This window comes from Python bivittatus, unplaced genomic scaffold, assembly GCF_059951505.1.
Source record: "Python bivittatus isolate LINGU-HERP-01145 unplaced genomic scaffold, Pbiv_v1 ctg000440_np1212, whole genome shotgun sequence".
Classification (NCBI taxonomy): Eukaryota; Metazoa; Chordata; class Lepidosauria; order Squamata; family Pythonidae; genus Python; species Python bivittatus.
In genome coordinates, this window is record NW_028277063.1 from 9,282,059 (window position 1) to 9,307,701 (window position 25,643).

The 25,643-nt window shown below is 38.9% G+C and overlaps 2 protein-coding genes across 2 annotated transcripts; both read left to right on the forward strand.

Annotated features, from left to right (window-relative positions):
* Positions 1-3,279: 3,279 nt before the first annotated feature.
* Positions 3,280-5,166, forward strand: LOC103064952 (vomeronasal type-2 receptor 26-like). Its single transcript, XM_007437084.2, has 2 exons — positions 3,280-3,397; positions 4,265-5,166. The coding sequence occupies exon 2, from the start codon at positions 4,267-4,269 to the stop codon at positions 5,164-5,166; it is 900 nt and encodes a 299-aa protein (XP_007437146.2). The 5' UTR covers positions 3,280-3,397; positions 4,265-4,266.
* A 3,779-nt stretch (positions 5,167-8,945) lies between these two features.
* Positions 8,946-22,214, forward strand: LOC103064714 (vomeronasal type-2 receptor 26-like). The gene is made up of 6 exons (XM_088142508.1): positions 8,946-9,086; positions 12,176-12,415; positions 13,177-14,034; positions 19,337-19,564; positions 20,816-20,942; positions 21,319-22,214. The coding sequence occupies exons 1-6, from the start codon at positions 8,946-8,948 to the stop codon at positions 22,212-22,214; spliced, it is 2,490 nt and encodes an 829-aa protein (XP_087998634.1).
* Positions 22,215-25,643: the final 3,429 nt, after the last annotated feature.

A 25,643-nucleotide genomic window follows, 5' to 3' on the forward strand; every position in this document is an offset into this window, starting at 1 on the left:
GTATAGTCTGAAAGAGAAACAACATCCTAGGCAAAACATTCATTTTAAGCACAGAAATTCTCCCCATGAGAGACAATTGTAATTTTTCCCATCTTGCCAAATCTTTTTTCACTTCACTCCAAATTTTGCCTGAAACAACATACTGTTTTTAGTTGACAAAATCACCCCCAGATATCTCACCATTTCTTCAATCCTGAAGCCTGTCTTACTCATCAAGAGATCCTGATTAGGCAGGGTCATATTTTTGATTAACATTTTTGTTTTTTGTTTATTTACTTTAAAACCCGCCATTGACTCAAATTCCTTCAGTTTCTTCATCAAATGCTCAGCAGATTCTAGAGGATCCTGCAGTATCAAAACTAATTCATCAGCAAAAGCCCTCGGTTTAAAAACCTCTTGTTAGATCTTTAAGCCCTTTATTTCTTCATTCCTTCTAATATCTCTATTAAACATTTTGAGAACCAAAATAAAGAGCAAAGGCGACAAAGGGCAACCATGTCTTGTTCCTTTTTGTATATGATATAGTTCAGTTAACTCTTCATTCACAATAATACTAGCCTTCTGAGGTGTATAAATTGACTTAATTCCCTATATAAAGTGTTCTCCAAAGTCCATACTTTCCAAAACTTTAAGCATAAACATCCAATTCAAATTGCCAAAACTTTCTCTGCATCCAAAAAAATAAGAGCCATCTGACATTCATTATGATATTGTAGATCTTCTATAATGTCCGACACAACTCTCACATTATCTTTTAATTGTCTTTTAGGCAAAAATCCACATTGGTCATGATGAATAAACTCCTGTAAAAATTTTTTAACCTTTCTGCCAACACTGAGGCAAATATTTTATAATCAATATTCAACAGTGAAATTACTCATAATTCTTAATTAGAAAAGGATCTTGTCCTTCTTTAGGTAAGAGTGTAATGTTGGCTTTCTTCCATGAATCTGGCATTGCTGCACCCAGCAAAATAGAGTTCATCAACCTTTTAAAAGCTAGAAGAATCTCATCTTCAAAACATTTATAATATATTACAGGTAGTCCATCAGGTCCTGGTGCTTTTCCCAATTTAGTTCTCTTTATAGCTTTAACACTTTCAAAAATACTTATAGGACTACTCAATATTAATTTCTGTGACTGTGAAAGTTTTGGTAAATTTTGCTTATTCAAATATTCATCAATCTTTTCCAAAGAGATTTCTTGTTTTTTATATAAATTGGAAAAAAAATTATGAAATGGTTTTTTAATCTTTTCATTACCCAATAATTCCACATTTCCTGCTTGAATTTTGGAAATCATTTTCTTCTCTCTCTCTTTCCTTAATTTGTATGATAACCATCTTACTGGTTTATTAGCAAATTCAAAATGTCTCTAGCATATCTTAATTTCATTCTCACTAAAACTTTCTGCCACCTGGTAGAAAGACATTAAAGCAATCTCTGATACTTTGGCAAGAAAAACCCAAACCCTCATCTATAGCCTGTCTCAATTATTCTACTGAGAATCTGAAAACCCATCAAACTTAGTGTGAACAATGAAGTCTTTCAAATATGTCTAATTCTGGTGGAACGTTCTTAAGTTATAACCAGCACCTTGAAGTGGCCAGGAAACAGTAGCCTGGCCCTTTGACTTCAAGCACAAAGTCAAGGTTTTGCTGGACAACATATCCAGCATTCTTAGCTGCTGGTCAGGAGTCCATGTTCTCTTGACCAGCAGAATCCCTCCTTCTCCAAAACCCCCACTCTAGATGCACACATTCAAAATTGGATTCTACGGAATGGGGCTCCGGTCAGCAGAGCAAGGCCAACTGTGTACAGTGGCACTATTCTACTGCTGTAAATTGCACTGTGCAACCATTGCTAGCTAACTAGCAGGGCTAGGTTGATCCATTTCTTCTATTACAGAAGGTCTTGCCATTTTCTTCCAAGCAGGAATGAAGAAGCAATGCTGCCATTTGCCACATGCTGGCCAAACATAGCCAATGCTACAACTTGAAAGAGAACTGCCGTGTCATTATATTACTGCATGCAAGGCATGAATGGTTTGGGGGGCTACTGCTTCAAAATCCAAGAACAACAACTTTCTGTCAGGAAAGTAAAAAGAGAGAGAAACAGAATGATAGCTCCAGTTGGTGAGGATTCTGCAAACCTCCATATAAAGCTAATAAAATTTTCTTCACATCCTAACAAATACAATTCCCTTTTCCTCCTCCTCCTCCTCCTCCTCCTCCCTCCTTATATATTTATTATCAAGCAATTTTGACCAGCTCATTGGCTCAAGACTATTATATCCACCTGCTTCAGCCTAAATCTAAAACCATATGAATCTTTCTGTCTTCTCTTTTTGCTTAGCTCCATCACTTTCTAAGGAGAATCTCATTCAACAACAGTGTTGGAGAGACAATATCTTTTGATAACCATCAAGAATTGATTGCAGGATTTGATGTTACAAACTGGGTAACTTTCCAAAATCAGTCTTTTCTTCGAGTCAAAGTTGGAAGGCTGGAGCCTTGGGCTCCCCTACATAGACAGATAACCATTCAGGATGAAAGCATAGCGTGGGACAGAAAATTCAACCAGGTAAGGTTGATAGTATAGAAAAATAACTGCAACTCTGTACATTCATATGTATATGTATATATGTGTACACACCCACACACACAACATCTGTTGGAATCCTGAATCTTTTTTTACTATTTTGTTATTGATATTTAACCCTGATTATAAGGAAATCTGTCTAAAAAGCACATAGGAATACAGGATATTCCTATCTCAGGGGTTACTTTTGAGCTCTTTGTGGTTTTTGTAAGACTGTGGTTTGGGTTGAATTTAGGTTTTGGCAGTATATGTAAGGCATGTAAAATTATTTTGATGCAGCATAAACACCTTACTTCCTCACTCTGGCACTCAAGTAGTAAGCAGAAGACTATGCACAAGACTCTTGGTACAGGAATATGTACAACATGCCTTCTCTACCTCCCTTACACATTTGCATAGACATTGCTTCTCATTTCTTTTTTGTATATACCTCCTAAAATTCCTTAGTGGACAGAAGAATTCTTTACCTACAGTACATATCTAATTAATAATGATGAATCCACTTGTTAGGATCAGGATGTCAACACATACACTGATACTCTCATCAGAAAACGGAAAAAAACACCCCCATATATTCCACATCATGCAGAAATATTCCTCTACATATGATCAATTTAACAATGGTGATTTTAGAAAATAACACTTTTCGAAATTCCGGATGTTTCTACAGGTTGTGCCTATTTCTCTGTGTAATGACAATTGCTCTCCTGGCTATCACAAGAAAAAGAAGGAAGGGCTTCCGTTTTGTTGTTATGATTGTATTCCATGTCCTGCAGGAAAGATTTCAAGCCAGAAAGGTAGGATTCAGGCATATTGTAACAATCCAGAATTAAGGATTATACATTTCAGATAATAATAAATGTTTTGCTTACAGTGTTCAATACTCTGAATATGTGCCATTTCCAGTGATGCATGACCAAAACCAAAGCAAATCAGGTCATAATTTTTTTATTCACAAACAATAATAGCCATTGTAGTAAGCCTCAACTGTTTTCATCCAAGGCATCCTGAACTCTCTTTAGGGTTTCAGCTTTCACATCCAACAGAACCAAGAGAAGAATCATTCATATTGAATAAACTGCTGAATATTGTTTAACTGGCTGTTGTTTGGGGTAAGTGGGATACTTAAGCACTGAAGAAAGCATTAAGGGGCTTGCCTTGCCACTCTTTCCTCACCAAAGGGAAAAGCTGCCAAAATTGGGAAAGTCTCAAGGTATCTATCTTGAGTCTTATTTTACCACAAATATGGGGATAGTCATGCTGACAAAGAGAAGCAATTTTGCCATTGATCTAGTGCTGTTCCAGGAAACACAAAGTGGATGCTGGATTGTCAGATATAGCACTGCAATAATCCATAAATCACAGTCTGAAAATAATAATGCTTGAGATCAAAAACATGCTAAACTAACAGTAAAGTAAACACAGTATGGCTTAATGGCAAGTCTGGAATGAGTCTACATTAATAGCAGTTTTCCTATAGATGTACAGCTGTTCTGGGAACAACACAGTGGATGTTGGAATGTCCTGCAATAGTCCATAAACCACAATCTGCAAATAACAAGGGCTGGGATCAAGGACACACAAAGCTAACAGTAAATTAACCACACTAAGGCTTAATGGGATTTCTGGAACGGGTCTACATTTATTTCACATTTTTCTTCTAGATATGGATGCCTGCACTGACTGTTTAGAAGATTACTATCCAAACATGGGTCAAAACCAATGCATTCCTAAGGTTATCAGCTACCTCTCTTATGAAGAACCCCTGGGGATCACTTTTGCTTCCTCAGCTCTCATCCTTGCTCTCATCGCAGCTCTTGTGCTTGGAACTTTTCTGAGGCACCGGGACACACCCATTGTCAAAGCCAACAACCGAAGCCTTACTTACATCCTTCTCACCTCCCTCATGTTCTGCTTCTTCTGCTCCTTCCTATTCATTGGACAGCCAAAAAAGTTGACCTGCCTTCTCCAACAGGCTGCTTTTGGTATCGTCTTCTCTGTGTGCCTTTCCAGTATTTTGGCAAAAACCATATTAGTTATTTTGGCCTTTATGGCTACAAGACCAGAATCCAGACTGAGGAGATGGGTGGGGAAAAGGTTAGCAATTTCCATCTTCCTTCTCTCCTCCTTGCTTCAAGTGGGAATTTCAACTCTTTGGCTGAGCATGGCTCCACCCTTTCCTGATCGGGATGTGCACTCACTGAATGGGAAGATCATACTGCAGTGTAACGAGGGGTCGACTCTCTTGTTTTTCTGTGTCTTGGGCTACAAGGTTTTCCTTGCTCTTGTCACCTTGGCAGTGGGTTTCCTTGCCAGGAAGTTGCCTGACAGTTTCAATGAAGCCAAATTTATCACCTTTAGCATGCTGGTCTATTGCAGTGTTTGGTTCTCCTTTGTGCCAACCTACCTGAGCACAAAAGGGAAAGAACTGGTGGCTATGGAGGTCTTCTCTATGTTAAGCTCTAGTGCTGGCTTACTGGGTTGCATCTTCTTTCCTAAATGCTACCTCATCTTGTTCAGGCCAGATCTGAACAAAAAAGAGCAACTGGTTAGGAGAACAAAATAAAGCATAAGCTTTGAGTTTTCCCCTCCTATTCCCCACTTTGATTAGTCTTTCTTTAGGAAGGTGTAGGGAGAATTTCTTCTATCTTTCTTCTATCAGGTGATGTGGCATTTATTTTCTAAGCAGCTGGTTCTTTTGTCTGTTTCTTCTCTTACATTTTTCTTTACATTGAAACAGAGCAATCATGCATCAGATAATTGTAAGTCACATATAAAATGTCGTAGGTTTTTAATGTTTAAAATATGTAAAAATAATTGACCTCCATATAAGTAAAGCTGAGATACCTGTTTTGGCAGTCAGGCCAATGTTAATGGATACTTGGAACATATTTTGCTACCTCTCAAATGCCCAGGTTGCCATCCTTTGTAGAAAGAAATTGACTTTTTTTTCTTCCTGTAGGAAACAGATTGGAAAAACTAAAACTATCAGTCATAAAATCAGGGCAAAACACAGGAGAGAAGAACAAAGAGGCTGCTCCTGACTTGTTGGCTTAACTCCTTATTGTATAGTAATCCATATGATAAAAGGGGCAAAATGTCAATACTGTGGAGCTGTGTCTTCAATGTCATTAACATGACATCCCCTGCAAGACTCATACGGTATCAATAGAAAGAAAGATGGGCAGATTGTGATATTTTCCCCTTTCTTCTTAAAGCCTTCCTCCCATTTCTCTTAATTAGTTTCTGAAATAAATGCTGCAAGCTCCAAGTCTCATGTATTTTCCCCTCTTCAGTTTGTTGGTGGAATTGGGGGTTGGGGGGGGGGAGAAATTGGCTTAGCATATACATTCTGTTCAACCTTTGAAGCACTATGGAATTCTCATTACCGACTGGAACAGTGACACGGGGGAATAACATCTGTGAACTTTCAAATGACCACCTGACTTCTTCAGTTCACTAATTCTATGGTCCCTGATATATGCAGTAAACAGTGAGATTGTTGATTAAAGTCCAGATAAAAAAATTGAGACAGAATGTACCCTACTGCATTATTTTGATTATCCAATCCAATACTCTCTTCTAAAGAACCAGTTTGGTCTAGTGGTTAAGGCTCCAGGCTAGAAACCAGAAGACAGTGAGTTCTAGTCCTGCCTGAGGCATGAAAGCCAGCTGGGTGACTTTGGGTCAATCACTCTCTCTTTCAGCCCCCAGTGTCAGGCTTGGGTGACAAGCCGGCCTCTCAATTCCTGTCGCAACCAATGGATAACATTTGGTTGATCTGGAAAAAAAGTGGATCTTGCATATGTGGGAAAAATGTTGGGAAGAAAAAGAAATCCAGTAGTCTCTTCTGTTCTTAAGCAGCACAATTCTGTCATTTAAAAAATATGGACTAGATTTTTTTCCAAGTCTACAAATATTGGATTTTTAAACATTACACACATTATAATGGATTATAATCTTTAGAAATATTTAAATACATTTTTACTCTAATAACTGCATGCAAGTGCAATTTTTTTTATTTTTTATTTTTTTTAACCCACCTTTATTATTTTTATAAATAACTCAAAGTGGCGAACATACCTAATACTCCTTCCTCACTTATTTTCCTCACAACAACAACCCTGTGCAGTGAGTTGGGCTGAGAGAGAGTGACTGGCCCAAAGTCACCTAGCTGACTTTGTGCTTAAGGCAGGACGAGAACTCACAGTCTCCTGGTTTCTAGCCTGCAGCCTTAACCACTAGACCAAACTGGCTAAAATACCATTCACAACTTTCAATTGGTTGATAATAATAGAAGAGTCAATCCTGCCTTTAAAAATATTATTCTAAAAAATGTATGATGAATCTCCTGGCTAGATGAACTCTGAACATGTTTGCTTCAGTTTTGGTCTGCTTCACAGCCCCTCTCAATTTTCTCCCCCACATGCTACCAGGTGAGACTGAAAGGAAGCTTCTTTGGTTAATTGAATCAGAGGTTGATCCAGTGGTTTTCCATTATGTAATCCTCTAAACCAGAGGCAATCCATGGTGTTCTAGATGTGATGTTCCAGTGTAGTCAGTAAGGAAGATGATCTTGGTAGAAATATGCAAGAACTGTTACCTAAGCAAAAGGAGCTGAAACTTTTTTCTTTTAACTCCTGAGAAATAATATTCAAAAACGACTCAGGCAGATGCTTCCCTGATTCACTGGGGTATAAGCAGGGGAGGAGGTATAGCACAATCAAAATTGCAAGATTCTGTTATTATAGCCAGTCTGAATAAAAATAGTTCTAGTCTTCTGTGGAGTTGATTTCCTGGTCTGGTCAACCTATTGGGGCTTACATCAATCTTCCAAATCTCCTCTCTTTCAAGAGAGGCTGACGGTCTCAATTTTGTTGCTAGAGGTGGCCTCTGATCCTCAGGACACTCCAAAGTCCACTGAGCATCTTACTGCAGCATTGTTGCAACATCAGCAACAGGTAGATTCACAGATAATTACTGGCTTACCTAGTGAGGCTGACATCCAGAAGGCAGAGTATGACATCCTCAACTACTTCAGATTCAGAGGATTAACTTTCTGGAACTCACTGGACCCCTTCCATAACAGAAGGATTGGTGCAGATCTGGAAGAGGTTCTTCAGAACAATAGGGAACTGTGCATCAAAAGGAAAGACATGGCAGCTGAGAAGATCTTCTCTCTCTTATCCTCCAATGGTAGTCTACTGGTGGGCATGTGGGTGGCTGTGGGTGTGCATGTATATATGGCAAATCTTAACACCATAAGAAAATAAAAAGAACAAAAAACTAAAAGAATTTTAGAATCAACTTTCTTTTACCCTAATTTATGAATATTTATTTTGAATTATCTGTGAAAAATATATACTCCAGCGGTCCTGTTTCATATCTGAACAAAGTAAAAATCCTCTTTGAACAATATTGATTGATTTAATTAACTTGTATGCCACCCCAGTCTCAAGGTAAGTCTAGGTGTCTTATATATTAGGATTAAAAAAATGAAACAACAAAAAACAAAATACAGATGCCATGGCATCATAATAATACCAATAAATAATAGTAACCCGAAGCACATCGAGGAAGAACAAAATACAAAAACCAGTAGCAAGCAAGAGAAAATCCAGGTTAATATCAAGGAGTGGATCATAACCCACTCATGCCCAGGGCCTATTGGATGAGCAGGTCTTTAAAGATTTGCAAAAACACAACCAGGCCAGGGTCATATAGACTTCTGGAGAAATGCTGTTCCATTGGGCAGGCACAGTCATAGATGATAGATAAGAGGTATAGAAGCCACACATGCATAGTGTATAGTGATGGCTTCTAAAATTAGTTTTGTATTAAAGCCTGTCAACCGCAATTTGTTCCAGCCTTCAGTTTCTTCAATTCCCAGTTAGATGCCAGCTTTGGTATAGGTTTGGTGGAGATGCCTGGGGCAAGGTCTTGCCTAGTTATCTGGGAATGGTCTGAACCTGTTGGAACTGAGAGAGTGGACAAGGTCTTATGACTGTGAGGTCAGCCACCTGCTTCTTCACTCCATGTCCCTCCTGGCTAGTTAAGGATGCCTAGGGGGTGTCATATGGTTGGGTTCTAGCGGTGGTTAATTCATCCTTGAGGGAGGGGGTTGTTCCAGTGCCCCTTAGGAGGTTTTGATTCACCCCTTCCTCAAGAAACCATGACTAGATCCCACCATACTGGACAATTTTCATCCAATATCTAACCTCCCTTTCTTAGGGAAGGTTGTAGAGAAGGTGGTCGCACAGTAGTTTCAGTGGGCCCTGGATGAAGCAGATTATTTAGACCCCTTTCAGTCAGGGGTCTGGGCCTGGAACAGAAACAGCATTGAACATGCTTTTGGATTATCGCTGGTGGCAGCGGGACAGGGATAGTGCATCTGTCCTTTCTCTCTTTGACCTCTTGGCGGCTTTTGATACCATCAGCCATGGTATCCTCCTTGGTTGGCTCCATGGGTTTGGAGTGGGCAGCTCAGTATTGGGTTGGTTCTCTTCCTTCCTACAGGGCTGGTACCAGTCAGTGTTGACTGGGAGACTTCTGGGGAAAGGCTGTTCCATTGGGCAGGCGCAGTCACAGATGATGAATAAGAGATATAGAAGCCACATGTGCTGGCTGTATCTGGCCACTCATAATATTCCAGGTTCATTTACTTCAGTAGAATTAGTTCCTTTTCAACAACTGAGAATCCTAAGAAGCAGAGTTCTGGTCCTATCACAACTTCTCCTATGAATCCAGTGAATGGAACTATAAAAGTATTGTCAACTTTCATAAGAAATATGAGTACTGGGAGTCTGGGGATTGGATTGGGTATGGCCACATCCCTTCTTTGTGTGTTAATATACTTTCTTGCTATAAGTCAAATGTAGTTCCTTAGTAAAGTAATCACCAACAAAGACAAGTATTTTATATCAAATCAAACTATTACAGCAACAGTTATCTATGTTGACAGTAAGAGAAATGGAAATTAAAATGAATTATGTAAGACAAAGGAATTTTGAATTTGCAAACAAACTAGGAAAGTGGCTAGCTTATAAATTGAGGAAGGAGAAAGAAAAGAGGATAATATTGAAGCTACAGGAGGGAAATATCGTTTTAACATATAACTTGGCTATACAAAAAGGCTTTCATCAGTATTATTCTAATTTATATAAAGGACAAGATATTTCTCTGGAAAGAATAGATGTTTAAACCTAAAAAAATTTACCACAGTTTACAGATACACAGAGACAAATAATGGATCAACCTATAATAATAATGGAACTTTCAGAAGCCATAAAAGAGATTATATTAGGAGAAGCACCTGGGCCAGATGGATTACCAGTTTAAAGACTTTATGATAAAGTGGGTAAAAATTTTGGATATCATATACAAATGGAACAATGGGAAGATATGTGGATGAAAGGATTAAAATTCATACTGCGTTATAATCTGAAAGAGAAATTTTATAAAATGCCTTCTGTGGAGTGAACAAAACATTTGCAAATTCAAAACTCCTTCATTTTACTTAATTCATTTTAGTTTCCATTTCTCCACTGTCAACATAGATAAAATTTGATATCAAATGCTTATCTTTGTTGGTTAGTTCTTTAATTCTTCTTCTTTTCTCTTAATTGCCTGTAAAATAGCTTGTCTTTTTATTTCTGCTTTTTTTTCCCCAATTCAGTATTATGTTGGATAAAATAACCATTAATAAAAATGGTGGAGCTTGCAGACAGCACAGTACTACTTTCATTATTTGTCCCCCACCCTTCTTCACAGACTAGCACACACATGCACCCACACACAGACACACACAGAGGACAAGCTGACAAATTGCAACAGGCTTTGTCTCATTTTGGCTGTACCCAGAAACCATATCATATATTTGGGTATATCAGATTATTGCCATCTCCTGTTTTTGTATTTTTAGAAGTGATATTTATAAACTGCAAGGTGTTTAAGTTAAAAATGAGCATTTCCCTAATGTCAACTGCAACTTCAGTACCAGAGGACTTGTTAAAGTTCATTATCATTATCGGATTGCCTCTAATTGTTTCATCTACTAGATAAGCATCAAGGGAAATTGAAAGCTATGGGCAATATCTAAAGAAGAGCCATAAGGACCCTCTCTAGTTGTAGGTGATGCATTAAAAGTCCAGGAACAAGAATATAGCTGAAGGATTTACTTATACATCTTGTGAATTATGGAAAGGAAATATATTGTATGTAACCTAAGCAATTGACCAGTCATCCTTTTGATTTCTCAGCTGAAGTATCCCTGTTCGGTTTCTTCATAAAGCCTGGAATGCATCAAATTCATTAGGGCAAGAGGAAAACCTTGAACTGCATGACCTACACAATGAGTGAGAAGAAAATATATGCATAAATACAGGGACAGCATTGAAATCAAGCTAGAATCAGCAGACAGAGTAAGAATACCAAGAACATTGGCAACCATTAAGAGGAGATATTCCATGTAAGGGTAACAACAATTTAGACATTATTGATGAAAGCAGCAGAATTCTAATCTGCAAGTAATCCTGGTTTCAAAATGATGGTATCACTCATCTTATTGTGTCAAATCGTGTTCAAGACACATTCCTTTTCCAGCAACACTAAGACTTCTTCCATTATATGCAACTTAAAGGATCCAGTCAAAATTTCACATGAATTCTATCAGCTGGGGAACTTTGCCATTGGACAGATTGCTTCTCAAATCTTCTTCCTTCACTTCTCAACCAATTTCAGTGAGCAGCCATCCCAGTTCAGTATCAAAGAAGCCATGTAAGCATTTCACCCTCTTTTCCTGCCAATTCCCCCACCCCTGAGTATCCATTCATTAAGACTGAAACAACTGGAATGTGAGAAACATTGAAGAGTTGAAGACATACTTTGATCTTTATGGCATTATTGTTGTTCTTTCCTTTGCATTATGCCTTTGCTTACTCCTGGACAATCACATTTGTTTTACTTTCAATATTTTCTTAGAATGCCATTTATTTCCAATAGCAGAATTTACTGGTAATCTAGTATATATCATTTCACATGGCATTTTTGTTCCTAGTCTCAGAGTTTATTAGTTTTTCACTACCAACGGCTTGCCTGTCAATTTTTCCATTCACATATCTCATTTTATTAACCTGAACATTGTATTGTACAACGCTATCTGAATCTGCCCTCTTTAGTTTTATTCCTTCAAAGTTCCACATTTCATTACTGCTTTGCTGTGCTCTATTGTCTGGATTTTTTTTTAATCTACTACAGATTATTTTCTCCCATTCCTTTGTTCTTTACCAAATTCTTCCCTGGACTTCTGAAACAAGAACTCTGCCCTACTTCTGTAGCTTTTCAGCATAAAGTAGTGTCAGGTATTTGAAAAAAAAAAAAAAAAAGCTAACATATGTTGAGTGTTTCAGACTTTCAAATCCAATATTGAAAGGCATATGTCAAGCTATAAAAGTTTTTGTTTGCTAAAGTACTGCTACATGTTTCCTCTAAAACCTGTTTCGCTGTACCTTATGTAACTTTGCAGTGTGATGCCAAAAAACTACCAGTACATTCTGGCTCTCATATTTGCAATAAAGGAGGTCAATGAGGATTTCGTGATTCTTCCCAATGTCACTTTGGGTTTCCACATCTTCGACAACTACTGCAGTAGACAGATCACATATCTTGCCACCCTGCGCCTGCTTTCCACAAAGAACAGATTTGTCCCCAACTACAAGTGTGATCCTGAGGACCGCTTGATAGCTGTCATCGGAGGACTTGATTCTGAAACCTCTCGTTATATGGCCACAATATTAAATGTTTACAAGATTCCTCAGGTGATATGCAAAGCATTACATAACTAAAATATTATGGTACACGTATAACATAATTAAACATAGAGAAATAAATCAAGGTTGTAAGTAAAAGTAGAGTCTATAATGCATAAAAAGCATATCCTCCATCCGAAATACACTTCAAAATAGTTTCCAGAAACAGCATATTACATGGTAACCCTGTGCCAGCAATTGAAGAAGTCAGGTGAGATAGTTTTTAAAAGTTTCCCTGTGCAAAATGTTCCCTGCAGATAGTAATAAAATTGTCAGTGGAAAGTATTCTAACCTACTTTTTCATTACATGGTTAACTGGTGAAGGCATGAATAATATTTATTTTATTCAGGTTCTAGAATGAAATATAAAGGCAGAGAGCAGATGGGAACTCTCAGGCTTCATGCAACTGAAGATCTGTTCAAACCCGGATGGTAACATTTTTTTTTTTTAGATTTTTTTATTCTGCTTTTATTATTTTTATAAATAACTCATGGCAGCAAACATACCTAATACTCCTTCCTCCTCCTATCTTCCAGACAACAACAATCCTGTTAGGGGTTGGAGTGAGAGAGTGACTGGCCCAAAGTCACCCAGCCAGCTTTCATGTCTAAGGTGGGACTAGAACTCTCAGTCTCCTGGTTTCTAGCCTGGTGCCTTAACCACAAGACCAAACCAAATTCTGGCTACAAATGTAGATTAAGAAGTAATTTATTGCGCATATCAATCATACAGAAATTATTCCATTTTTTATTGTAATGTATGCTTTTAGATCACTTATGGATCGCTTGTTTTAGGACTGAGTGATGAAATTCTTCTTTCTTCCTTATATCGGATGGTTCCAAATGAATTCAGTCAGTACTCTGGGATTGTTCAGTTGCTGATATATTTTAGATGGACATGGATTGGCCTCTTTGCAGTAGATGATGACAATGGAGAAAGATTTTTCCAAGCCATGGTGCCTATGCTTTTTACAAATCATATCTGTTTTGCTTTCATCAAAAGAACACCGAAATGGACCGATCTGGCTGAACTCTTAGATTTATTTCTAGATGATCTAGAGAAATTTCACAGTCTCATGAAAAGCAAAGCCAATGTATTTATTGCCCATGGTACACTTGTATCCATGCTAAATTTAATCTGGTATCTTCAGGTGGCTGCCTTGGATTCCCACACAGGTAAGGTGTGGATTGTGACAGAACAGTGGGATTTCACATTAAGTGACTATCAAAAGACCATGGATATTCATCCTTTCCATGGTGCTATATCTTTTTCAATTCATTCTAATGAAGTACCAGGATTTAAGACATTTCTTGAGAACGTACAGCCTTTCTGGAGAAGAGAAGATGGTTTTATCCAGGACTTTTGGGAAAAGACTTTTGGCTGTTTATTGAAAAATGACAAGATGGATGAAGATGAGGAGTCCAAGAAACAGTGCACAGGAGAGGAGAATCTGGAGAACCTTCCAGGGACTTTCTTTGAAATGAGAATGACTGGCCACAGCTACAATATCTACAATGCTGCCCATTCCATTGCACATACTCTACACACTATTTATGAAGCTAGAGCAAATGCTCGAGCAAGGATCCCTGAAGAAAGCCTGAAATTTTGGCATTTGCAGCCATGGCAGGTAATTAACATCCAAAAAGCATGGCTTAGTTTTCATATGGAGATTATCAGAAGCTAGAACGTTTGTGGGGAGAGGGTGGTTATAATTTCCAAACTTGGTGTCTTCCATTTATGTTGAAATGCAGTTCTCAAAAAGTGTATGAGACTTGGCTTTGGAGGAAAAAAATGCTCTATTTCATGGATAGAAACATGGGGACTGAACTGGCTGTGACTGAAAACCACAGAGATTGTATTGCCAAAATGGAAAAAGGGATATTAATTATATCTGCCTTATGAGAATTGAATAATTGTTTTCACAGAAGTACAAAGATCTCATCCAATTTAGGAATCTGGCATAGTTACAAGTAAATTGTTTTAATCTTTTTCCCTTCAGCTATGGTCCTAGTTCAAATCAAGGGACTTTAATTTGCACTGCAAAGTAATTATATATTAAATTAATGTCTCAGAATGATACAATATATTTTTAAAAATCCCCTCTCACCCTATGGGTCGTATGTCTGTCCTTCAATCTCAGGTCCTCTACAAAAGGCCTAGGAGTTCGAGGGTTCTGCACAGTATCTTGGCTGTTCCTAGCACTGCACTCTTCTGGACAGAGAGGCTGATGTTTTTCCTGGGATGTTGGAACCACTCCCCCAGCTTAGGAGTGACAGCCCCAAGTACTCCTATCACCACTGGGACCACTTTGGCCTTGACTGTCCACATCCTCTCTAGTTCCTCCTTCAGGCCCTGGTGCTTCTCCAGTCTCTCATACTCTTTCTTTCTTATGTTGCTCTCACTTGGCACCACTACATCTATCACTACTGCTGTCTTCTGGTCTTTGTCTACTACCACAAAATCTGATTGATTGGCCAGTACCTGCCTGTCTGTCTGGATCTGGAAGTCCCACAGGATCTTAGCCCTATTATTCTCCATGACCTTCTGTGGAATCTCCCATCTGGACTGGGGGGAAGGGTCTAGCCCATATACCGTGCAGATGTTCCTGTACACAATGCCAGGTACTTGGTTGTGCCATTCAGTATATGTTGTTCCTGCCTGCATCTTACATCCTGCCACTATGTGTTGGACTGTCTCTGAGGCCTCTTTGCACAATCTGCACCTTGGGTCCTGTCTAGTGTAGTAGACCCCTGTTTCTATGGATCTGGTGCTTGGTGACTGTTCTTGTGCTGCTATGATCAGTGCCTCAGTGCTGTCTTTGAGTCCAGCCCTTTCCAGCCACTGGTAGGGTTTTTCAATGTCAGCCACCTCAGCTATTTGTCAATGATATATCCAGTGCAGGGTCTTCTCTTGCCATAGCACTTCCTCTGCTCGAACTTCCTCCCATGTCTGCTGCTGCCTCAGGCATTCTCTCAGCAGTTCATCTGTAGGTGCCATCTGACTGACCTACTCCTGAATGTTCTGGGTTTAATCCAGGACAGTGGCTTTGACACTCATTAGACCCCGCCCACCTTCTTTCTAGCTGGTGTACAGTCTCTGGGTGGAAACCTCCGTACATTGTGAAGAGTTTCTGGGTCTTCACATTGGCAGCCTTCATGTCCTCCTTTGGCCAGCTCACTATACAGGCAGGGTATCTGATGACTGGCAGGGCATAGGTATTGATGGTGAGGATCTTGTTCTTCCCATTAAGCTGGCTCTTTAGGACCTGCCTTATCCTTTGGTGGTACTTGGATGCTGCTGTCTTCCTTGCCTCCTCATCGTGGTTCCCATGTGACTGTGGGATACCCAGGTACTGGTAACTGGCCTGTATGTCTGTTAGTTCCACCCCATCAATCCTAACTCCTTTCCCTTCTTTATTACCATCCAGTCACACTTCTCCGGTCTGAATGACATCCCAATGTCCTCATTGTCTCATTCACTCTTAGCATACAGCTTGATGTCATCCATGTAGAGGAGCTAGCTGATGGTAGTTCTACTCTTGAACTTGTATCTGTATCCAGTTCTTGTGATTATCTGACTGAGGGGGTTCAAGCCTATAAAGAACAGCAGCAGGGACAGTGCATCACCTTGGTATATATCACACTTGATGGCCACTTGTGCAAGCTGTCTTGAGTTGACTTGCATTGTTGTCTTCCACAGCCCCATTGAGTTTTTGAGGAAAGTCCTTAGTGTTCTGTTGACTTTGTATAGCGCCAGGCATTCACCGATCCACGTGTGTGGCATTGAGTCATAGGCTTTCCTGTAATAATCCAGGCTGTGCTCAGATTGCTCTGTCTAGATCTTGAGTCTTGTATGACTGCTCTATCTATGAGCAACTGGTGCTTTGAGCCTCTGGTGTTGTTCCCAATGCCCTTCTGAGCTGTGCTCATGTAATGACCCATATGGTCCTGTAGCTTGGTGGCTATGATGCCTGATAGGACTTTCCATGTTGTGGGGTTATTGGCTGGTAGTTGGATGGTGCTTTTCCCTTGTGGGGTCTTTCATGATCAGCACTGTCCTTCCTTGTGTTAGGCAGTCTGGGTGAGACCCTGCTGCTGTTCATGCACTGCTGTTAGTTTATTTAGCCAATAGGTGTGGATCATGTCCAGGCCAGGTGCTGTCTAGCTGTTCATGTTCTTGACCCACTGTTGGATGCCTGTTACTGTAATTTCTGTTGTTGGTGGCTCTGCTGTTACTGTATTGTTGCACTGCAGTTGGGAGTACACCTTGGATGGTTCTTTGGAGGAAAGAGCATTTATCCTCTTGTCTCTGCTTCTCTAATGTACCTCCTTAGCCTGGCAGCCAGTGCTGTGAGCCTTTGTTTAGCAATCTCTAGGGCTTCAGATGGAGTCAGGCCCTTGTATTTTTTCAGTAGCCAAGCCTTATCCTTAATCTCCACACCTTTGTGTAGTTCCACCACCTGACTGACTTCTCTCCAAGTTGCCTTGATCTTAGCCTCCAACCTCATATTCCAGGAAGGGTATGTACTGCTGTTCTTGGTCATGTAGCCAAGCATCTCCAGGATTACAACAGCTGTAGCATATACCAGTTCATTGGTTTGAGTTTTGGTGGTAATAAGAATGGTTGTGAGGGCTCTATTGGCATCTTCTAGCATACTATCTGATGGTACTTCTCCACTGAGCCTTGGTAATCAATCTCAAAGGTTGACTTTAGCTAGTTTCTCCATGATCTTATGCCTCATATCAATTGCTTGCTCTGTAATGGAGGGGGTTGCAGTGACGTTTTAGCTTCAGGTGTTGGCTGCACTTACAGTTGTTCTCCCAGGTCTTTTTGAGTCCAGGATGTAATGTGTAGTTGATCTATCTCAAGTTGTGAGAGCAGCTTCCTCTTTACTCAGTTAAAGCATTGGGTAACTAGTTATTTCTCAGTTACTATGGATGTAGGTCTTCTGTCTATCCATAATTCCTCATATGTTTCATATATTCTCATTAGGTCTACTGTTGTAGTAGCATTCCATCAATTCCAGGTTCTCTTGTCTCATCTATGTATGGTTTGTTATATATGTAAACATAAACATATACATATGAGAGCCAGTTTGGTCTAGTAGTTAAGGCTCCAGGCTAAAACCAGGACACTGTGAGTTCTAATCCTGCCTTAGGCATGAAAGCCAGCTGGGTGACTTTAGGCCAGTCACACTCTCAACCCCCAATGTCAGGCTCAGGTGACAAGCCAATCAGTCAATTCCTGTTGCAACCAACAGATCAATATTCGGTCAATCCATAAAAAGTGGACCCTGGGCATGTGGGAAAAACACTAGGAAGAATACACACACACACACACACACACACATATACACACAAACATATATATACACATATACATATGCAGATACATATATACATATATGTATACATTTGTGTGATATGGGCAGCTATATAAATATGATAAATAAATAAATATGCATATACACATACTGTATATATTGATTGATTATGTGTCATCAAGTTATTTTCAACTCCTAGCGACCACATAGACTTTCTCAATGACAATCTATTCCTATCCTGGTCTTTCAGGTCTTCCAACAGTGCATTCATCGCCATTGTAACTGAGTCCATCCACTTTGCTGCTCCTCATCTTCTTCTTCCCTTTTCTTCCACCTTTCCCAGCATTAGAACCTTTTCCAGAGAGCTAGGTCTTCTCATAATGTGCTGAAAGTAGGATAATTTGAGCTTGGTCATTTGCTCCTCGAGGGAGAACTCTGGCTTGATTTGTTTGATGATCCATTTATTTGTTTTCTTAGCTGTCCGTGGTATTTTCAGGAGTCTTCTCCAACACCAAAGTTCAGAAGCATCAATACTCTTCCTATCCTGCTTCTTCAAAGTCCAATTTTCACTTCCATAGAGTGTCATCTGGCTTGCATGATTCTGATCTTTGTCGGTATAGAGACATCACAACATTTGAAACTTTTCCAAGGCCCAAATATAAATATAAATATATTGCATTCCATGTTTCCCATCTAAATTAGATGCCCATGCCACCAACTTCAATACTTGTGGACAGACCTACATTTAGCATGCAACATCAGTGAAAAAATAGAAATGGAGTTCTGGGCATAATCAATACAATTTCTAGCCCCTTAATGATGGGGCAACATTTGAAATACTGTGTCTAATTTTGGTCATCCCAATATTATTAAAGAATTGAAAAGTGCCCAGAATCTCCCTCTCCCCCAGGGAGAGATGTTAATAAAATATCTGGTGTTATAATATCGGAAGTGTCTTTGGAATACTGTCTATGGCATTGGTTACTCATCTAAAGTAAATTACTGAAGAACTGAAAGAAAAGATTATAAAAGTATTTTTTTTCTCTATCTCTTCATTATATATAACAAGACCATATGATTGGCAGTAGACACAGGACAGTTATAATACATAAATAAATAGAATATAGGATTTAGCATCACCAGATCTAGTATTGGCCACAATACAGATGACTTTAAAGGGGAATGTAAAAAATAAAAGATGAAGGATATATTATGAATCTCTGTTATTTAAAAAGGGCTTTAAGTATCAATTGCAAAGTAGGAGGGAAAAAAATCGGAATCATCCTGGAAGAATTTTGGTGACTGACCTTCAACAACTCAGTTTCTCATTTAAAATGACACTGGAGCAAATTCTGTTATACAAAACAAATGGATATATTTATTATCATCACTGACCAGAAATATATACAACTTTATAAGAAAACATAATTTTATTTCCCCATCTTACAGTTTTCCCTCTATAATTAGCCTGAAGATGCCTACTTAACCCGACAGGCCTCCAGCTGCTTTTAACCAGACTTAGAAAGTATTAATCCCTCTGCAATAAATGTTTCTTAGTCTATTTTTCAGGATTTCAACAATCAATGCTCTTGTTGCTTTGACTTAGCTCCATCCCTTTCTGAGAGGTATCTCATTCAACAACAGTGCTGGAGAAACAGTCCATTTTGATGAAAATGGTGAACTACTCACTGGATTTGATCTTACAAACTGGGTAACTTTCCCCAATCAATCATATATTAGAGTCAAATTTGGAAGTCTGGACCCTCTGGCTCCTCAAGGCAAAGAATTGTCCATTCATGATAAAAGCATTGTATGGCATAGAAGGTTTAACCAGGTAAGAAAAACAAACAAACCTCAAGTTCTTGGTTTAACAAAGGGTAGGGTCATCTCAAATTCTTGATTCCAAGTACTGACCTATATAGTATTGGATTCCTAATCTGAACTACCTTAAAGGGCTGACAAGTACTGCAATGCCTGCAATGTCATGATGCACATTAAGAAGGGGTGTGTGTGTGTGTCATAATGCGACAGTGCTGCTTTTATTACTCTGCGATCTGGGTCCCTCCCATGGACACAACTGAATGTGTGTAGTTCCACTATGTTTATCTTTTCAATTCTTCAAAAGAGAGTGACTATCCAATCAAATTGAGGAAAGACAAACCTTATCTCATCAGACGCTTTGCCTTGGGATTTGTCCACCCTCACACGGGAGCTTAAAGGGGGAAACCCCCTAGACTAGCCATTATCAGGGGGATAAAGCCTGCTGAACCAACAAAGAATGACACTTTATATGAGAAAATCTCACTTTCTAAGGCTCTTTAATCCTGGATATGACCTAAATCCTTATGAAAGGCATTATATGAAAAGTGAAGTACCAAAGCAGAAAGAAATTGGATGACATTTCAAAATATGAAACTTGAGTTCAAGCGCATCGCTTTTTACTTATTTTCTGTACTTGTGTGTGTGTGTGGTTTATAATTTGTCCTTCATTTACAATGATGCCCAAGGCAGAATAAAAAAGGTTACAAATCCCTATGTAATAACTCCAGTAATATTGTAAAGAAAGGGAAAATAAAAGGATTCAACTAGCAGGCAAGAAAAACATATACATACCCACATGCACACGTGCATGTACACACTTACAATGCCTAGGCAGAACCCAATTTTTTGACACCTCACTAGAAAGTAAGTAAGGCAATGCATTCACTGTATTCCTTTCAATTCAGTTTCAAATATCAAAACCTACTTTCTCAATTCTAAATATATTCAGCTGAAACTCTTGCTATTTCTTCAACTCTTAACCATTTATAATGACCAGGCAAGAGAAATTTTAAAAAAGAGGTGTCATTTTGCTATTACCTTTGTATGAACAGGATGACGTGGGATGAAATCTTAGTTTGTAGAGACAATGAAATGTAGGGATTTAAAAATTATTAACAACTCCATGAATTGGTCTTGATCACAGATTCAGAGTAAATGTAAGTCCTTAAGTTTTATTATAACATGATTCTGTTGCGGTCATATACATATCAATGGTGATCATATTTCTCAGTCCTAAATACTCTCCACTTATGTTTTATGTTAGGTGTTGCCGATTTCTGTATGTAATGACCACTGTCATCCTGGTCTCTATAAGAAAAAAAAGGAAGGGGAGCCATTTTGTTGCTATATTTGTGTACCATGTCCAGAAAGAAAGATTTCTACCCAGAAAGGTATGAGACAAAATTCCTTTTCAAAATATAAACACCATATCAAGTTAAGATACCACAAAAGAGAGAATGGGACTGTTCCCGCTGGCCCAGGACAAAGTATGATGTGTTCCACGTATCCAGTAGATGACCTTTAGTTAGACTTCAGTCTAACCAATTTCATATAATTGCTGGGATGATAAAAGAGGACAGAACCATAAAAGCCAGCTTGAATTTCTTTGAAAAGCAAGGGTAAAGAAATGAAGTGAAATCAAAATGAAAATGAAAATGGGAGAACCCTTCAACTCTCCAATAAGACACTGAAACTTCTATTTCCTTCCTAGATTGCCCCAGATTTCATTCTTCTCATCTAAAATCTATTTCTTCCTCCAATTTCCAGATATGGATTTCTGCACTGAATGTCAAGAAGATGAATATTCAAATATTGAACAGAACCAATGCATCCCAAAGCTTTTAAACTACCTCTCCTATGAACAGCTGCTAGGGATGACTTCAATGGTGTCTTCAATTGCTTTTGCTCTGACAACAGTTTGGGTACTTAGAACTTTTTGGAAGCACCAGGACACTCCTATAGTCAAAGCAAACAACCGAAGTCTCACCTACGCTCTTCTCTTCTCTCTTTGCCTTTGCTTCCTTTGCTCTCTCCTTTTCATTGGAAAACCCACACCTATCACGTGTCTTCTCCGACAAACAGCCTTTGGCATTGTCTTCTCTTTGGCCCTTTCCAGTGTTTTGGCCAAAACAATTACTGTCCTTCTGGCCTTTGTGGCTACCAAGCCTGGGTCCAAGATGAGGAAATGGGTAGGGAGAAGGTTGGGAGATACTATTGTCCTTTCCTGTTCCTCTATCCAAGTGTGCATTTGTTCTCTTTGGCTGTTTACTTCCCCACCATTCCCAGATAGGGACACATACTCTTTCCATGAGGAAATCATCCTGGAATGCAATGAGGGCTCAGCTACCATGTTTTACCTTGTCTTGGGCTATATGAGCTTCCTGGCCATGGTCAGCTTCTCTGTGGCTTTCTTTGCCAGGAAGTTACCTGACAGTTTCAATGAAGCCAAATTTATCACCTTCAGCATGTTGGTCTTTTGCAGTGTTTGGGTGTCTTTCGTTCCAATGTACCTGAGCACCAAGGGAAAATATGTGGTGGTTGTGGAGGTCTTCTCTATCTTAACTTCGAGTGCTGGGCTGTTGAGCTGCATCTTTTTCCCTAAATGCTACATAATTATATTCAGGCCTGAACTGAACAACAAGGAGCAACTAATAAGGAGATAATGCTGGTTATATAAGAAACAATTTATCTAGGAAACAAGATACATACATACATATGTAACTGTGATGGAATGTATCTATGAAGTGGGGGGGTTATATGATGGAGTGGAGGAGAGAGCAAGTTTCTCAGGAAAGAGGGGGTGCATTCCAGGAAAGGCAGAGGGACAAGAGACTACACAGTCCAGAGCAGGAGCTTGGGAAGTGTAAGAAGTTTAGAATAGTCACTCCCTAGAATCCCCCAGGGTATGTCCACTACTTGCAATAGTACAGATTTAGTCTGGCAAGATTTTTTCTATATGGTGTAAGCAATAAAAGAACTGAACCCCATTGGACTCCTTCCCTGTTGTTCTTGGGCTGGGCCTGACAGTAACTAACCTGACTCCTAACATACTAATAAATTAGATACTTTGGATGAAGCTAGTGAAAGTTTGGACATATGGAACCATTACCATTTTCCATTTCATATTTTGAAAAACAGTATTTTAGAGAGAACCCCATGAAGTCCATGTTAAAGAAGAAACATTTCTCCAGATGTCAAGAACTTTAGCACCTGAGGTCCTGTTATCGTTCACTATCATTATCTCCATGCCTCCCCCTCATTAACCTGCTAGCCTAGTCTGATTATAAGATGTTACATACTGTTGTAGAAATCAGCAAAATGCTCACCTGCAAAGCATCCTTAAGCCTTAACATGATTGCTTCATTCTTATTACTATGTCCAGTTGCATTCAAGGTAAATTCCTTTTCCAGCCGGACTAAGATTCCTTCCATTGTATGCACCATAAGTGATTCAGTCATGATTTTACATGAATTCTACCAGCCAGGGAACCTTGCCACTGGAGAGGTTGTTTCCCAGGTCTTTTTCCCCCACTTGTCAACTGATTTCAGAGAAAAGCCTTCAGAGATTAGTATGAAATAAGACATGTAAGCATTTCTATCCCATCCTGAGTGAAAGAAGAGTGGTTGAATTAGTGCAGGATCCAGATACCTGCCTTTTGAGTGAGATTTTTCCTTATTATTGAATAATCACACCTGTTTTATTTTCAATATTTTGTTAGGACACTATTTCTAATATTTGCATTTATTAATGATTTAAAATATATCCAGCATTCCACATAGTATTTTCTTAATTGCTACACGTCGGTGTTTGCTTGTCAGATTTTTTTTTTTTTTGCATCACCGTCTTGATTGTCAAGCTTTCCATTCATTCATTCATTCATTCATTCATTCATTCATTCATTCATTCATTCATTTTCTGAAACTGTACTTTAAATTTGTCTATTTAAATGTCAGTATTTCACCAATGCTTTATTACGCTCTCTCATCTGAAACTTTGCCCACTACAGCTGATTACTCCCATTCCTTCTTCCTTTCCTTAATTTTTCTGTAATTAGTAAGTGGATGTGCTTACGTCACTCAAAAATATATCCTTATGACAGTTTTACTATCACCACCACAATCATAACCATTTATTTACTTATTTATTGCAATTATTTGTATGTTGCCTGATTCACCAGACTTATGCATTCCTGATTTTAATTTTTGTAATATCAGAACACATTCATGTGATTAGATTCTATTAATGAGTCACTGATTACCTGAGGTATTCCATTTCTTAATTGATAGCGTTCAGTGATTGGTCGCACTTTGCAGTTGCAACATTCCCAGTTCCACTCTTGGGTTTTCCAGGTAGAACTAATATCTCAGTCCCTGGACAGCTGTATTTTGGGTTTGATTTAGAAAAAAGCCGCTTTCTAGTACTCAGCTCAGCAGAGAACTCATGGACTGTCTTTGGCCAAACTCTGTTCTCTTCTTTTGAGCAGAAGGTGATTACGAAAAGCAGAAAATGATTATCTTTTGATACATCTATGTAATATTCTCCTATATATTTCATTACAGCATCAAGGAACAGATGGAAATTCTAATGCTGGAAAGGCAGGGAGGGGGTGAAGAGAGAACATAGTGTTTGTTCTAGATTTAATTGCTTCTCTTACAACTTTATGTGTATCCCACCGTTTCAGGAAAGGAATCAGGGATAAACTTGCTTCTCTGGCCTCCTCCATTTCATTTCATACCATTCTCAATCCACTGAGCAGGATTTTTCAAATGAGAAATCTGCCCTATGTATCTAGCCACTTAGCAGAATTTAAATCCTATGAGAGGGTGATTCTAACTTGAATGGGAACTAAACCAGGATATGTAGAACAGGTTCCCTGCTTCACAGCTTGAAATCCAGTATATGAAAGGCTTATGTGAGATTGTAAGAAATGTAATACATGAGGAAATACTGAGGAACATGTCATCTCTTAGTCCTCACTAATGGAGAATATGCACAGCCCAGTTAGGCTTTACTTTTTTCAGAATATGATGTTTTCTTTCATGCATTAAAGTCAAGTTTTCTTTCATGCACTAAATTTGTTAGTCATTCTACTGACACAAGATGCTTTGTTTACATTTTGGTAAAGCATGAAAACATGTTTCTTTTTTGGAAAAGAAAAAGTACCTAATGTAATTTTGCAGTGTGATGCCAAAGAACTACCAGCATACCCTGTCTCTTGTATTTGCCATAAAAGAGATCAATGAGAATTCCGAATGATCTTGCCCGGCCATTTCAGGGATAGATACTAAATTTTCCACTTCATCCACCACCTGGTCATATACAAAGAGGTCTCATTACCAGACCTGGCATGTACCATCAGTATTCTGAGGCTTGGGGGCCCAGTGGATTACCTTCTCCCCAAGATAGAGCAATCACATGAGAAGTCTAGACTCCCCTCATATAGGCTTAGGACTGGAGACACTAGAGGTTGCACAACATGCATAAATTCATTTCCTCTACTGTCATAGTGGCTTCTCCAGTTAAGATGTTCCCAGTTGTTTAGTTCAGACTTCACAACAATAATGTACCATTTGGAGAAAATATGAAACTCAGCAATCTAGCACTGGAAGATAAAATAGGAAAAATCTCCACAGCAACCATGTATTTCCCTTTCGTGCTTAAGTAGGTTGGGAGAAATGACATCCACACATTGAAGAACACTATCATGCTGAAAGTGGTAGATTTGGTTTCATTGAAACTGTGAGGTAAATTCCTGGCAAAGAAAACCACAATGAAGCTGGCAATGGCTAAAAAGCGCATGTATCCAATCACACTGTAAAACATGATGGGGGATGCCTCATTACATTCCAGGATAATTTCACCTGTTCCTAAATGCATATTTATGGTACAAATGCCTACTTGGATAAGAGAATAAGAAATAATCATGGAAGTGGCCAGCCCTTTCCCCATCCATCTACTTCTCTTTGTTCCTGGTTGGGTGGCCTTGAATGCCAGAACCACAGTGATGGTTTTGGCTAATGCAGAAGAAACAACCACTGAAAACATGATGCCAAAAACTGATTGCTGCAGGACACGCTTCATCCTCTGAGGCT

Bases quoted from the DNA above. Each gene is read 5' to 3' on its own strand.
- LOC103064952 (XM_007437084.2), top strand. From the start codon at position 4,267: ATGGATGCCTGCACTGACTGTTTAGAAGATTACTATCCAAACATGGGT.
- LOC103064714 (XM_088142508.1), top strand. From the start codon at position 8,946: ATGCTTTTGGATTATCGCTGGTGGCAGCGGGACAGGGATAGTGCATCT. The intron at 12,416-13,176 runs GTGATATGCAAA...GTATGCTTTTAG, and splicing joins ATGTTTACAAGATTCCTCAG to ATCACTTATGGATCGCTTGT. The intron at 19,565-20,815 runs GTAAGAAAAACA...GTTTTATGTTAG, and splicing joins GGCATAGAAGGTTTAACCAG to GTGTTGCCGATTTCTGTATG.